This window comes from Salvelinus fontinalis, chromosome 26 (assembly GCF_029448725.1).
Source record: "Salvelinus fontinalis isolate EN_2023a chromosome 26, ASM2944872v1, whole genome shotgun sequence".
Classification (NCBI taxonomy): Eukaryota; Metazoa; Chordata; class Actinopteri; order Salmoniformes; family Salmonidae; genus Salvelinus; species Salvelinus fontinalis.
In genome coordinates this window covers 18,342,839-18,356,121 of record NC_074690.1, presented here as the reverse complement: position 1 = coordinate 18,356,121, position 13,283 = coordinate 18,342,839, and the positions used below count along the sequence as shown (strand labels likewise).

The window sequence follows — 13,283 nt, the reverse complement described above, 5'->3', positions numbered from 1 at the left end:
TTGGCCAGATGTCATTTGGGTGGACCATTCTTGATACACACGGGAAACACTTGAGTGTGAAAAACCTAGCAGCGTTGCAGTTATTGACACGCTCAAAGAATTGAGAATCCTTATTTAACCCGTCTCCCCTTCATCTACACTGATTGATGTGGATTTAACAAGTGACATCAATAAGGGATTCACCTGGTCAGTCTTATGTCATGGCAGGAGCAGGTGTTAAATGTTTTGTGCACTCAGTGTAGGTCCAACATGGAGGGGAGCTTTGATTTGCCAAAGGGTGTAGCGTTCTTGCCACCTAGTGGAATAAAATGTCAGTTTCCAGGTATGTACAAGAGAGTTTTCAAATATAGGCTCTGTGTATTGTGTACTCTTGACTCAATGTTATGGTAGGACATTTGAGAAATGGAGAACATTTTGAAAATGTATTTGGTGCATTTCATTGTACAAATGAAAGCTTTACATTAATGGTTTATTGACAAAAGAGCAATAACACATTACCCAAGACCACATGAAACTAAACAGTTACTGGCAGTATAAAATGGAGCCCACTATCAACCACAACAGAATACACATTTTTAAATAACATGCAGTAAAATGTATTGAAACTCTTCAAACGAATCTAGGAAGCGTATATGAAAATTGAGCACTATATTCCAAAGCAACATTTAAATACATGCTTCTTAATGCAGAATCAAATGTATTGATGCAGAATATAACACAAATTATACATATTTTTGGTTGTCTCTCTTCCCATCTTCTGCATGGTGGTCATCATAGACGGGCCTGTTCTGGGCTTGGGGGGCTTTGTAAGCAACTCCTGTGTAGCTGGGGGAAAAAATGCATATTTAAATTCATTTACATAGGTAAAAAAATAAATAATTTGCCTTCATCACAGTGTTCATTTTTGGGCCTAACTGAATATAGCTAGAAAATTATGTACAATTGATAACCTACGTTGACTTGTCCGGTTGTAGTCCCCTGAAGGCAACACACTTCAGAATCCCGCCCAATAAGAGCAAAGCTGCGCCTATCCAGGCAACAAAGAGGGCGGGGCCAAATGTGTACCTGTCACAGAGAAAAAGCACAGTCAGTAACTGACTCACCTGTCTATAGCGATACCATGACCAAATATGGAAATACAGATACATGAAGTTCACTCTTACCTCGGCATCATATTTCCTCCCATCTCCATGCCCTGTCCCATCCCTCCTCCATAATTGGGGTTGTTGGTGGTCATCATGAAACTAGCCACGATTTGGTGAGCATAGATAGAAGCTCCAGCAATAGCACAAATGCCTGACAGAGAGGAAGGAAATTCATTGCTCACTGGCAATAAGAGTGTTTAACAAAAGCAAGCCACTGAAACTGGAATTGTACATTTATTTGAAAAATTCATTGATTGAGGACTTGGGTGGTTACACATTATCACCAAAGATTCAGTTCAGAGAGAGACATGTAGAAATAAGGGATTGAATTGCTGTTCTCCAAGCAACATGCAAGTAGGCTGTCATTGTAAATAAGAATTTGTTCTTAACTGACTTGCCTAGTTAAATAAAGGCTACATTTTAAAATGTGTAAATATAAACCTTTTCGTCCCTATACCTGCAATGATGAACATGACCCCCGCTGTAAGGGTCATCTTGGCTTTGGAGGAATCTTCCATGCTGCCCATTTTAAGGCACTTGAGGGAGAACAGGGCTATCATGGCCCCTATTACACCCAGAACAATGCCCACAATCATCAGTGCTCTCACTGTCTGAAAAGTACCTGGAATACAACACAAATCATTATGTATATTCCTGACGTACAAGCCACACATTGTTTTAGTACACATGAGTTTACAAGTCAAATTTCCTGGGATAGAGGTTCCAATGTGAATTACAAGCTTCAATGTATTTGAATTTTGAATCTGATTCTTTGTCTAATTTTTTTGCCTGTGATAATGGTGTTGACCTAACATGAGCCTGGCTATGAACCCATAATGCACTGGGGCTAAAGTCAATACTGATAGGAGCAGGCCAGGGAAACGGGCGGGAGTTCATTTGGGGAGAGGAGAGGACTGAAACTTAAAAGCAGAAAGCCTCCAAAATGCCCTGTCAAATAAGTAAAAAACCTTTTAGCTGCCCTTTTTTTCCCTTCAAATGTCGCTAATGATTGAACCTATTCTGTGTAACAGTATAACTTTAAACCGTCCCCTCGCCCCGACCTCGGGCGCGAACCAGGGACCCTCTGCACACATCAACAACTGACACCCACGAAGCGTCGTTACCAATCGCTCCCCAAAAGCCGCGGCCCTTGCAGAGCAAGGGGCACACTACACCTAGGTTTCAGAGCAAGTGACGTAACTGATTGAAACGCTACTAGCGCGTACCCGTTAACTAGCTAGCCATTTCACATCCGTTACATCTGCAAGTAAATAACTATGAATTTTTTCTTAAACCATGATCCATTGTTGTTATACAGGCCAACTGTTCCATGTTCCATTCCTTGAGAATTAAAATGAGAGGAATCTACTTGATTATTTTGACAATATCAAGGTCAGAAATGTTCAAGTGATGCCCTGTTTCAAGTCCAACCCAGGTGTCAGTGTGAGTTTGGACACAAAAGACCACTAGGCTACTACAGAGTGGAAATAGAACTACAACTCTTGCTCTAGTTTAGTGGTGCATTTAAGAACCTTGACGCAATTTGGTGATACAGGTAATTACTTTCGGTGAAAACACATTGTTGATCAACCTTTTGAGGAACTAATGGCCACACCAATTCTTCTCCAACTCCCCATACAAGTCAATCTGTAATTTGAACCCTGAACCAATATCTCCGAAACCTTCAATGTAAAGCACTTGGAAGAGTTTCATAAATTCCACATTATTTACCTGAGAAGCCCAGGAGGCCGTAGAGGGGCCGGCACTCAGTGAAGCCTGAGGTGCCCACCTCACAGTTCTGCCACAGGCCCTTATAGGTGTACACCGAGGTCACCACGTCCCCCTGACGGTCCTTGACGCTCCAGTTGTTCATCCCCGTGGCGGCGATGATGGCAGCCGCGCCGAGCAGGCCCAGGACGAATCCACCCGTCTGGAGTGCAGTGGCCATACTTTCCTGAGCGTGAAGTGTGAGTGAAATGTGTGTGTGTGTAGGAAAGGGATGTAGAAGGGTGAGAGATGGGGAAGGCGAAAGGGCGGTGGTGGAACTAATGTGGAGGAGGGTGGGGTTGCTGAGGTTTCGCCCCGCCGCGTGATGTGGCGTGGGCGGTTGACCATGTGCACGTTCACGCTCACGTGTGGGCACAGTGGAGATAGGTGCACCAGGTACCTTTCATCTGAGCCAACCGTTGTTGGGCATGAGTAAATAAAGAGGTCTGAATCACTTTAGCTAAGACAACCCCATAATAGCACGGCATGGCGAGCATGTGTAATGTCTATATACCCTGACAGGGACACACTCAATAATACATAATACACACAAAGAAAGCTAGTGAGACAGAGATAGATTAAGAGAACACGGACAGACAGGCAGACAGGCAGGCAGACAGACAGAGTCAGGTAGGTGGATAGATAGACAGAACAACATATTAAGAGGCACGCACTTCACAGACACAGGTGATGGAGATGATTTATAGACGTGAATTTAGTTGAGACTCGAATGATTCAGAGTGAGCAACAACCTGTAATGACATCCGGTAAGTCCCAGAGTGTATAGGCATCCAGATGTTAGTGTTGATGATTTGTTGATGTAACCACATCAATACTTTTAATGTGATGCTTAGTAAGACTCTTTCCTTTTCACACTCAGAACAAGCAGAAACTCATTTTAATCACACGATCATTTTGTCAACAATCCAACGGGGCAGGAGAGGCTTTCCATTCTTCTCTTATCGCAAGCCTTTCTCATACACTGAGAGCACACACACATACACACACACACACACACACATACAGACGTATACACACTCAAAGTTGTACAGGGTATGTTTTTATACAGTGAAACCAAACAGTCTGGATTTCATCAACCAATACTGGTAGACCATTATGGACCAATAACATTATTGATAAAAAATACCATGGTAACACAATCTTGAGAGTTTTTGCTAATCGTTGTTGGTGGGCAGGGAATTAAAATTTGATAAGTGGTTTAACAAATAACTTCCTTTGCTTCAGAATTTGAATGTACATGTGGTCCAATGGAAATCATCAACAAACTAAAAGCTAGAAGAGAAGTTGACCTCAAACGCTGTTCTAAGATCAGTTAACTCAACCCCAATCCTCCTTAACCATTAAGGAGGCAAAATGTGAAACTGAATATAAATCAACTTCAACTAGATGAATCTGAATGCAGATGAACATGTCAACCATCACCTTAACAAAACACAGTAGCAGTGGTCATCATGGTATTCATTGTTATATTGTAATAAACGGCTCAATTTAATGAGTAATCATAGAGGCATCGATTGACTGATTTATTCTTTTGTATTAGAGTTTAAAATAAAGCATCCATTTTACATCACTAAGAGTCTGTTTCTGTTAAAAATCATCACTGATTCACAGGTCTATCCTGCCCTCATCTGGCCACTGGTTGAACATGTGAGATGACGTTTGCAAAATTATACTTTGATGCAGTCTTATTTATGTGGTAATTTCATAAGACAATAATGTACCTCATTGGGGTCTATCTGACTTGGTATGTTTACTATGTATCTTCTGATAAACCGACTTATTGGTAGCTGGCTAGGAACAGCTGCCAAGCAATATGGTCTGATCTGTTAAAAACAACTATTTTAATTGACAATAGACAAATCCAGATTTTTGAAGGCATATTGACAATTGAGATTTAAAGTTTGGTAACAGCCTTTTTTAAAATGCCAAAATAACCTAAATCATATTCCCCAAAAATATTGTCCTAAAGTTAACGAAGTAAACACAACATAAATACAGAACGAAAAATCCATATAAATAAGGAAAACCAATCAAGAGTGTAAATTCATTTAGACCTATCTACAGTAAATAAATAGATATATTCAGTTTTACCATGATCAGAATCGGTCCTCGTTGCGCGTGCGTGGTAGATATAGCCCATTGCTCACCTTGATGTGAGACAACAGCAAAACTATTTTGACAGTTATGATGTGAACATTCATGTATTTTATTCACATGCGTTTTTTCTTTATGTGGTCACACACTTGAATGTGGTGAACAGGAGTACGGGTCTATGCCGGCCATACCTGGAAAAAGGATGTATGCAACCTGAGGCTGTAAACCCGTCGCCGACCAAGTGCCACAGTTACAGGGCAAGGCGTACCCCGGGTTCGTGGAGGACGGGTGAGTATGAGTGTGCTGGCTGGGGCATCCCAAACTTCCAAACGCGCCAGTCTGGTATCCAAAAGAGGGCGCGTAGGACAAGCCGTTGGCACCCAGAGCGTGGGGAATTTCTGAGATCCTCTGGACAGCACCGGTGCTGAATTGACCTGGGTCAAGGAGCGAATATGGTGACGACGTCGGCGGCAAAAGGGCTCTAGCTTTCTCAGCGGATGCCAAAATGGACTCAGTGGAAAATCCTTTCAAATGTTCTGCCTCCCCGAGGAAGGGAAAGGGGAAAAGGAACCGGTCCTTCTTTAGCAAGCTCTTGGGTTTGCGCCGAGGTCTGTACTTGTAGTTGGGGTGATCTTTCATGTGTTGCGCGCGCAATCTCTTGGCTTCATCAATGTATGGTCGCTTCTCTGATTCGGAAAGCAACTTCCATTCCGCGCCAAGTCTTTTGCTGATTTCAGAGTTGTGCATTTTGGGATTCTCCAGTGACATCTTTCGTCTCTGACCGCGAGACCACACCATGAAAGCGTTCATGGGCCTCTTTATGTGATCCAAAGGTTTTGCCATCTCAATAGCGCACGGTGAAATGCGCATCAACATCAACCAAAGTTATAAAGATCTATAGATTTAGTTGTTGGTATTCAGCTCACCAACTGCTCATGCTCCTTTAGTGTGGAGATGTGGCACAGGAGAGAAAACGTAGCCTATCCAAATTGGGTAGGCTAATTAACAGAGTTTAAAGATAAAAGTTCATACAAATGCCTCTGTTAAAAAAACACGACTAAACCCGGTGGCAACTGGTGCTCCAATGCGAGTTGAATCACTTGTGTGTTTCTCAAGACAAGAAAGCTGCCTGCAATGCAAACTCAAGAATGTGAAGAGGCGCGTGAATGGGAGCCAAACGTAGCCAAGTTCAAATGTATGGATATAGCTGTGTAGGTCTGCGCGCAACCTGACAACATCATAGAAGTGTCATACTCAGGTAAGCCAATCGGAGGGTAGAAAGCATTGTAATCCCTTTCCTAAAATTTTTACCTATGCAACCGGCAATTTGGGAGGAGGAAAGCGCTCTCTTTTTTGTAGCCTTTTTTTGCGTTCCTTTTGTTTAGAGTTTTAGGGCGCCGTTCGTTTTTCACCACCAGCAGATAATGTATTCTGAATTTGGAAATGTATCGGAAGTTAATCTCTCGTGGCCATTTTACTGGAGTGGACAAGTATTAGCTACTTGTCCATGGTCCTGAAATGCCAACTAGAAGCGAGAGGTGTTATGACATCTCCAACTAAAATGTGTAGCAATTACCATGGACTTCTTCACTCAAACAGAGACACTTTGTGTCACGCCCTGGTCTTAGTATTCTTTGTTTTCTTTATTATTTTAGTTAGGTCAGGGTGTGACATGGGGAATGTATGTGTTTTTGGATTATCTAGGGCAGGGGTGTCAAACTCATTCCACGGAGGGCCTAGTGTCTGCAGGTTTTTGTTTTTTCCTTTCAATAAAGCCCTAGACAACCAGGTGTGGGGAGTTCCTAACTAATTAGTGATGTTAATTCATCAATCAAGTACAAGGGAGGAGCGAAAACCCGCAGACACTCGGCCCCCCGTGGAATGAGTTTGACACCTGTGATCTAGGGGTTTGTATGTGAAATGGGTCAGTGTCTTGTCTAGGTGTTTGTATGTCTATGGCTGCCTAGATTGGTTCTCAATTAGAGGCAGCTGTGGTTCATTGTCTCTGATTGAGAGCCATATTTAAGACAGCCATAGGCATGGGGTTTTGTGGGTAATTGTCTATGTAGAACGTTTGTAGCTTCACGGTTGTTTTGTTTCGTTATAAGTGTTCGTTTCGTGTTTCACTCGTCTCAAATAAAAGAGATGTATTTTTCACACGCTGCGCCTTGGTCCACTCATTATCCTCAAGAAGATCGTGACACTCTGAAAAGAAACAGGAAACACTTTTAAAGAAAGTGTAACCTTGTTTATATATAAAAAAATAACAGTAGGGCCACATTAGTAAAACATTTAATAAAATAAAAGATGTGTTGTCAAAAATATATATTTTATTGTCACACACACCGGATAGATGCAGTGAAATATATTGTTTTACAGTAGAACGTCACCACTCGAGTAAATTAGGGTTAAGTGCCTTGCTCAAGGGCATATCAACAGATTTTTCACCTTGTCAGCTCAGGTATTCAAACCAGTGACCTTTCTGGCCCAGCATGCTTAACTGCTAGGATACTTGCTTCCCTTAGGTGACTGATAGGCCATGCCAAGTCTTTTCAGGTAGCCTATCAAACCTAATCATTACTTAAGCCCACAATTTCCACAGTTCTCAAACTGCCCTTAAAAGTTGACAGGTTCATAGAAATGCTCAACTGCACCCTCAATGACTTAATATGCGTCAGTGTGTCTCACCTGACCCAGCCATCTTTCCCACCCCAGTGTAATCAATAATAATCACAGAAATAATTCAATAGTCCTGGATGATTCCATTGATTGTGAGGTGCTGGTAATTACAATCCCTTATCTGATCAAATATATTTAAGCTATTTTCCTTGATATTGAAATGACATTGATAAGACAGGGCCAAATGTCTGAATGTCCTTGCCAGAATACTTATATGACAACAAACTGTACAAAGTGTTTTCTTAAAATTGTTCCCTCTTTAGATTGTGTTCCCCATTCAATCTGTAAAGAAACAAAAAGCAATATTTTTACAAACAGGTGTCATGAGATCATATAGTTTTGTCTTGAAGTTTCCTCCAAAAGCAGTGAAGGGACCTCATCTGAAGGGGGAGAAGATTTGTACATAACACATTATCATTTTGATTAGGATGAAACATACTGAAAATATTGTACCATGAAGGACACCTTTTTGGGGGGGGATAAGGAAAATACAACCCTCTTGGGGATGCCTCAAAAGAAGTGGAAGCCCCTGGGCCATCCTACAAACCCTGAAATGTGCAAAGGGGCTTGAACCAAACAGATTATCACCATGACAGGCAGATTATGTGTTTTTTTACACTGATAGACTTGGTACCAGTGGTTCAGAGTTGATAGACTTGGTACCAGTGAGTCAGAATTGATAGACTTGGTACCAGTGGATCAGAGTTGATAGACTTGGTACCAGTGAGTCAGAGTTGATAGGCTTGGTACCAGTGAGTCAGAGTTGGGAGTAGCAGGTATAAGCACAGATGCCCAGAGTGGAGGCCTTCTTTATTTCAACCCAGCGCCAACTAATCAGAATCAGAAGCACTATTTTCACCAAGTACATGTACACATAGCCTACCCGGAATAGGTGCTGCCAGAGGTAAACAGGATTACCTCAACTCTGTACATCAGTAGCACTGCAGGCCAAAGCCACTTCAAAGGCAGACAAATGGACAGAAGGGAATCCAACGGTGGACGTCGATACAGAGGCAGAGATTATAAAGATGTTAAACCACCATTGGGGTCCAAACTGGGCCTCGCCGAGGGCTGTGTGGATAAACTACCTGGCAGCAGGGCTCAGTGGATCAACAGTAACCCAACAGCCATGTTCTCTATCTACTATGGGGGTTTAGTTCAGAGCTTCAGACACAGGAGGCGTTGACCATGCAGCGAGGGTGATTGCTTCTACAGTACAGGGTAAACATCCTGTTTGTTTGCTCTAAGAAGATGCCAGTTTGAAGAAATCAGCGAATGGATTAATTACGCAAAGTGTGTTAACAAAAATTCTGGTATTTTCCTGGTGAGAGTGTGTAGATAATGACAACACTCCTGTCACTCTTTCCAATAACGCTGTCCTCCGAAATATTTCCTCTGTTTGAGAAAAGCGCTGAGAAGTTTAACTACATGATGGCAATTTTATATGTAGTTTTCTGTACAGTCTGTTTGTGTAAATCAGTGTTGGGTGTGACTATGTTCTGTGAGGACGGCGTTTCCTCTCTAAAGTTCGACAAAACCCTGGGTAATAAGAAAAACTGCCTGCAGCACAAAATGGCCATCATAATCCGGTTATCCTCCAAGCTCTAAAGATACTGGTCCTCAGGAGTCTATCTTTTTCTTCTTATGTCAAAATTGTCCTCCATGCACTCAGGTGGATTAGGAAGAAGTCACGCTGGAGAGAGAGATTGACAGGTACAGAAGACCTGGGGGAAGAAAGGAAATGAAAGAGGAGAAGGAAGAAGGAGTAGTTGTACCTCAGGGCACTAACTTTCTGTTGGTAACTCCAGTGCAAAAGGTACATAAGCCCTGCTAATTTTTGTGTTGAATACCTGCAGCTCAATTCTGTTGACATTAGAAAAACAATCAACCGACTTGTATATCTTTGCCACACTGTACGGAACGGTCCCTCTTGGCCTTTCAGAAAGGTTGTATGTGTCAAGCACATTGACGAATGTTAAGGAGTGTGAAGGTACAGTAGGTGTACCTGAGCTGCAATGCAATCAGTGTGCGGACATTTATTTCTCATTGCTACTTTCTTGTCCAGTTCCTGTGACTAATTTGGATCTCCTTTCCTGACACACGTATGGAAGCTCGAGCTCGAGCTATGAGCCCAGGCTTTAACAAACCTGCACGGTATGATCCCTTTTGCTTATCGAGAGTGAAACGATGGACGCCATGTGGCCATTCCTGTCTGACTCAATCCATTAGTTCAGTGTCTGTCTCTATCCCCCTGCATTTTAGAGTTGCCATTTTTCTAACGTCGGCAGCAGACATCCTTCTCTCTTTACGTCGAGTCTGTAGTGCTGGATTAGCCAGGGTCAGGCAGGGAAGATTGTTGACAATCAAACACAAAAGAGCTATACCTAAGAGATCGATAAAACCTTGAGAACAGGAAGATGTCACGGATCCCTCCGGAACTTTCATTACTCACACCTGGCCCTTATTCCCAGTGATTAGTAATTGTATAAGTGTGTACTTGGTTTAACATTGTCCTGTCGATTATTGTTACAATGTCCGTTGGTGCGTGTGAGTACCTGGGCTGTGTGTTTTGGCTTTCGTGCCATTGTGGATTGCGTAGATGATTACGGGTCTTGTCCCGTGTGTTAATCATTGTGCGCTTGTGTTATTTAGTCAAGGTACTCCTCGCTCTTTTGTTTTGGGTTTCTACCCTGTGTTTTGTTACGTGTTTGTTTGGTCTTCGTCCCCGTGCCTTTACATGGCACGCCGTAATTTGTGCTTAATATAAAAAACTATTACGCATTCCTGCGCCTGTCTCCCCGAATCATTTATGTCATGGTGACAGAAGAAAAGACCTGAAGATAGGGAGGCCATTGTTTTTTCCAAGTCTGGTCATGTGGTTGGGAAAAACTGAGTGCCCTCCTGATGTGGGACCCAATGCCAACCTACACAATATTTTCAATTAATTGAATAACCTTATAAAATACATTTACTGTAGTTCATCTATCAAAAGCATACATCAAATGTGGTTATGTTAGTAGAAATGTATGTAGACCTAATGACATGCACTTTGAGAGAGTTCTGCTTGAGGCATGTGATGTAAGCATAAGTTGTTTGTTCTTTAAAGTTTTTGAATACTTCCTTTTGAATACTTCCACATCACAAATTAATATTCAATTTCAATGTTTTTTTTCTCTCTGCATTGTTGGGAAGGGCCCTTCAGTAAACATTTCACTGTTAGTCTACACCTGTTGTTTTCAAAGCATGTGACAATTAAAATTTGATTTGATTTGAAAAACCCAAGGAATGTTTTTCAAAATCCCAAACCTATATTGTGACCATGTATGCAGAGGACATTTGGCACTAGCTGAGTGTGAAGAAAGTTCAGCATCAACCTCACTTTAAATTGTGTCATTTCAGCTACTCGTACAGTAAATACACAGAAATTCCCAACAATGCAAGACTTCTGGGTATCTTGAGGGGGGAGGGGGGGGGGGGCGTTTTAAATCCAACAACAGTTTCTGACACTTCCGAGGAGTACATTAGGGAACATTTCAGGGGGAAAATCCCTCAGATTTTCCAGACCCTGGAGAGGATTTCACTAAATCTTGTGCTTATTCTCATGATACTTAGGAAAAGTAAAGCGGTTTTAATAGCTTCCCCCTGACACATTGATGGCGGAATATGCTTGGGGTCTGTGGTCGACAGCTCCAATCCTGCAGGGGGTTGAGAGATCTACCCCTGCATGCTCTCGCAGCCCGACTAAATTAATACACTTCCACCATCTCAGGATAAACCTGAAGGCCATATTACAGTGGGGCCTATCTGCAAGCTTGTAATAGCACTTAGTCAGCAGTCAATGAGAGACAACCAGGCATTTGTCAGCGACTCAGCGTCATGCAGGCTAAAGATTTTAAAATGTCCTGCAGTAAATTAAGTGCTGCTTGAAAGTGAAAGGGGCCAGCTAAGCAGGAGGATGCTTTACTTTACATGGCAGAGTGGTTTAGGGGGTGAAAGTGCTCCTCGGTTGGACTCAGATTTAGAGTCCAGTTCATGTTGTATCCTTCTTGGTGAACATTTGGTAGCGGAACCTTAGATCTGAGCGAACGAAAGAGTCACAACTCTTTACCATGTTTCATGACCTTCAAACTAGTACAACTGATATCTCACTGGGCACAGACGTCAATTCAACATCTATTACACTTTGGTTCAATGTAATTGAATTGAAATTACGTGGAAACAACATTGATTCTACCAGTGTGTGCCCAGTGGGATCAATGTTAAACTAACCTGTAGTTGCTTTTATATTTACCTCAACTTAATTTAACCCTCACGTTTTTGAAGAAAAGTAGGGAGTGAAAATGATATCAATCTTTCTCATGAATGGCTATCAGTTTTGTAATAGGGCATCCTTGACCAACTCCATCATTTATGACCTACTGTATTTGAAACAGGGACGTACCGAGGGATAGCCAATAAGGAAAATAAGCTCTTACTAGACAAGTGTTTTACATACAGAGTGATTTGCTCTCTCTGGTTGGATTAATTACATGCTGAATCGAGATGACAGAGGTTGAGAATAATGCCAGTAACACGAAAAGGGACTCCAACATGCAAGATGATCACTAAGGGATCAACTGTTAGGATGCTCACTAAAGAAAATCATTAATACCTACAGTTATTAGACGCCACGATTAAAGACAAGCTTTTACTGTATGCAAATGAGCTGGTAAGACGTTATCAGCAGCCAGGAGAGCTTAGCAGGGGAGCAGTGTGTTTTCAGCTGATTAAACACTGCTTAAAGTTACAGGATTTATTTCCAGAGGAGAAGAGTGAGGGAAAAAGATGCAAGAGAAGACAGTGTTTGTTTAAGCCAGAATTCCACAGTATTGGAAGAAGGTTTTGAAAGCAATACAAGCAATTCCTTTTATCAGTGTGTTCATGTGTGAGAGAGTTTGAGAGAGAAAGAGAGCGAGAGAGCGACATTCCCTCTGAAGAAGAAAAGGGAACGAAGAGGAAGATCAAGGTTGAGGGTGTGGGGAGATAGGACCCCCAACTGACCTTGTTTGTCTGTTACTTCTAGACAGACATTTATCTACCATCTTCCTCTTCCTTTAGGACACACAGGGGGGAACATAAACAATCTGCCCTCCAGGTACCAGCCTGAGCCTGGCAGCTTTACCCCTCTTCTCTACCCCTCTCCTCTAAGCAGCCTGGTTACCCCCTTTAGAGGTGAGACCCCTCTTTAAGGAATGGGATTATATAAGTGGCCAGTTAAAATTATTGGAATTATTAGCGCTTTTGTATTCTGCGTAGAACATGAATTTGTGTTTCCATGTAATGTATGAGGAGAGCCACTTCAAATACAGGCGAATGAGGCAATATCCATACGGTTCATAATATGACCCCCTAAAATGACAGTGTGGTGCTTCTAAGAGGCTTATGATATAATGAAAACAGTGTTCCCCCCAGCTATGATATGCTAGCTGTGACAGTAAGGAGAGATTTGTATTTACTGAGATTGCCTGTACTCGTGTTAAGCGCCATACTGAGCCAGAAGAGAGGGAGTAGGGAGACACCATGACAACAGTATGCTTA

General features: G+C 42.2%; 2 protein-coding genes across 2 annotated transcripts; both read right to left on the bottom strand.

Annotated features, from left to right (window-relative positions):
• Positions 1–452: 452 nt before the first annotated feature.
• On the bottom strand, positions 453–5,302 carry cldn18 (claudin 18). Its single transcript, XM_055882819.1, has 6 exons — positions 5,219–5,302; positions 2,877–3,099; positions 1,603–1,767; positions 1,164–1,296; positions 955–1,065; positions 453–825 (listed from the first exon to the last, which is right to left on the bottom strand). The coding sequence occupies exons 2-6, from the start codon at positions 3,091–3,093 to the stop codon at positions 723–725; spliced, it is 729 nt and encodes a 242-aa protein (XP_055738794.1). The 5' UTR covers positions 3,094–3,099; positions 5,219–5,302; the 3' UTR covers positions 453–722.
• Positions 3,794–6,248, bottom strand: LOC129823805 (transcription factor Sox-14-like). The gene has a single exon (XM_055882818.1). It carries the CDS (start codon positions 5,901–5,903, stop codon positions 5,169–5,171), a length of 735 nt encoding a protein of 244 aa, XP_055738793.1. The 5' UTR covers positions 5,904–6,248; the 3' UTR covers positions 3,794–5,168.
• Positions 6,249–13,283: the final 7,035 nt, after the last annotated feature.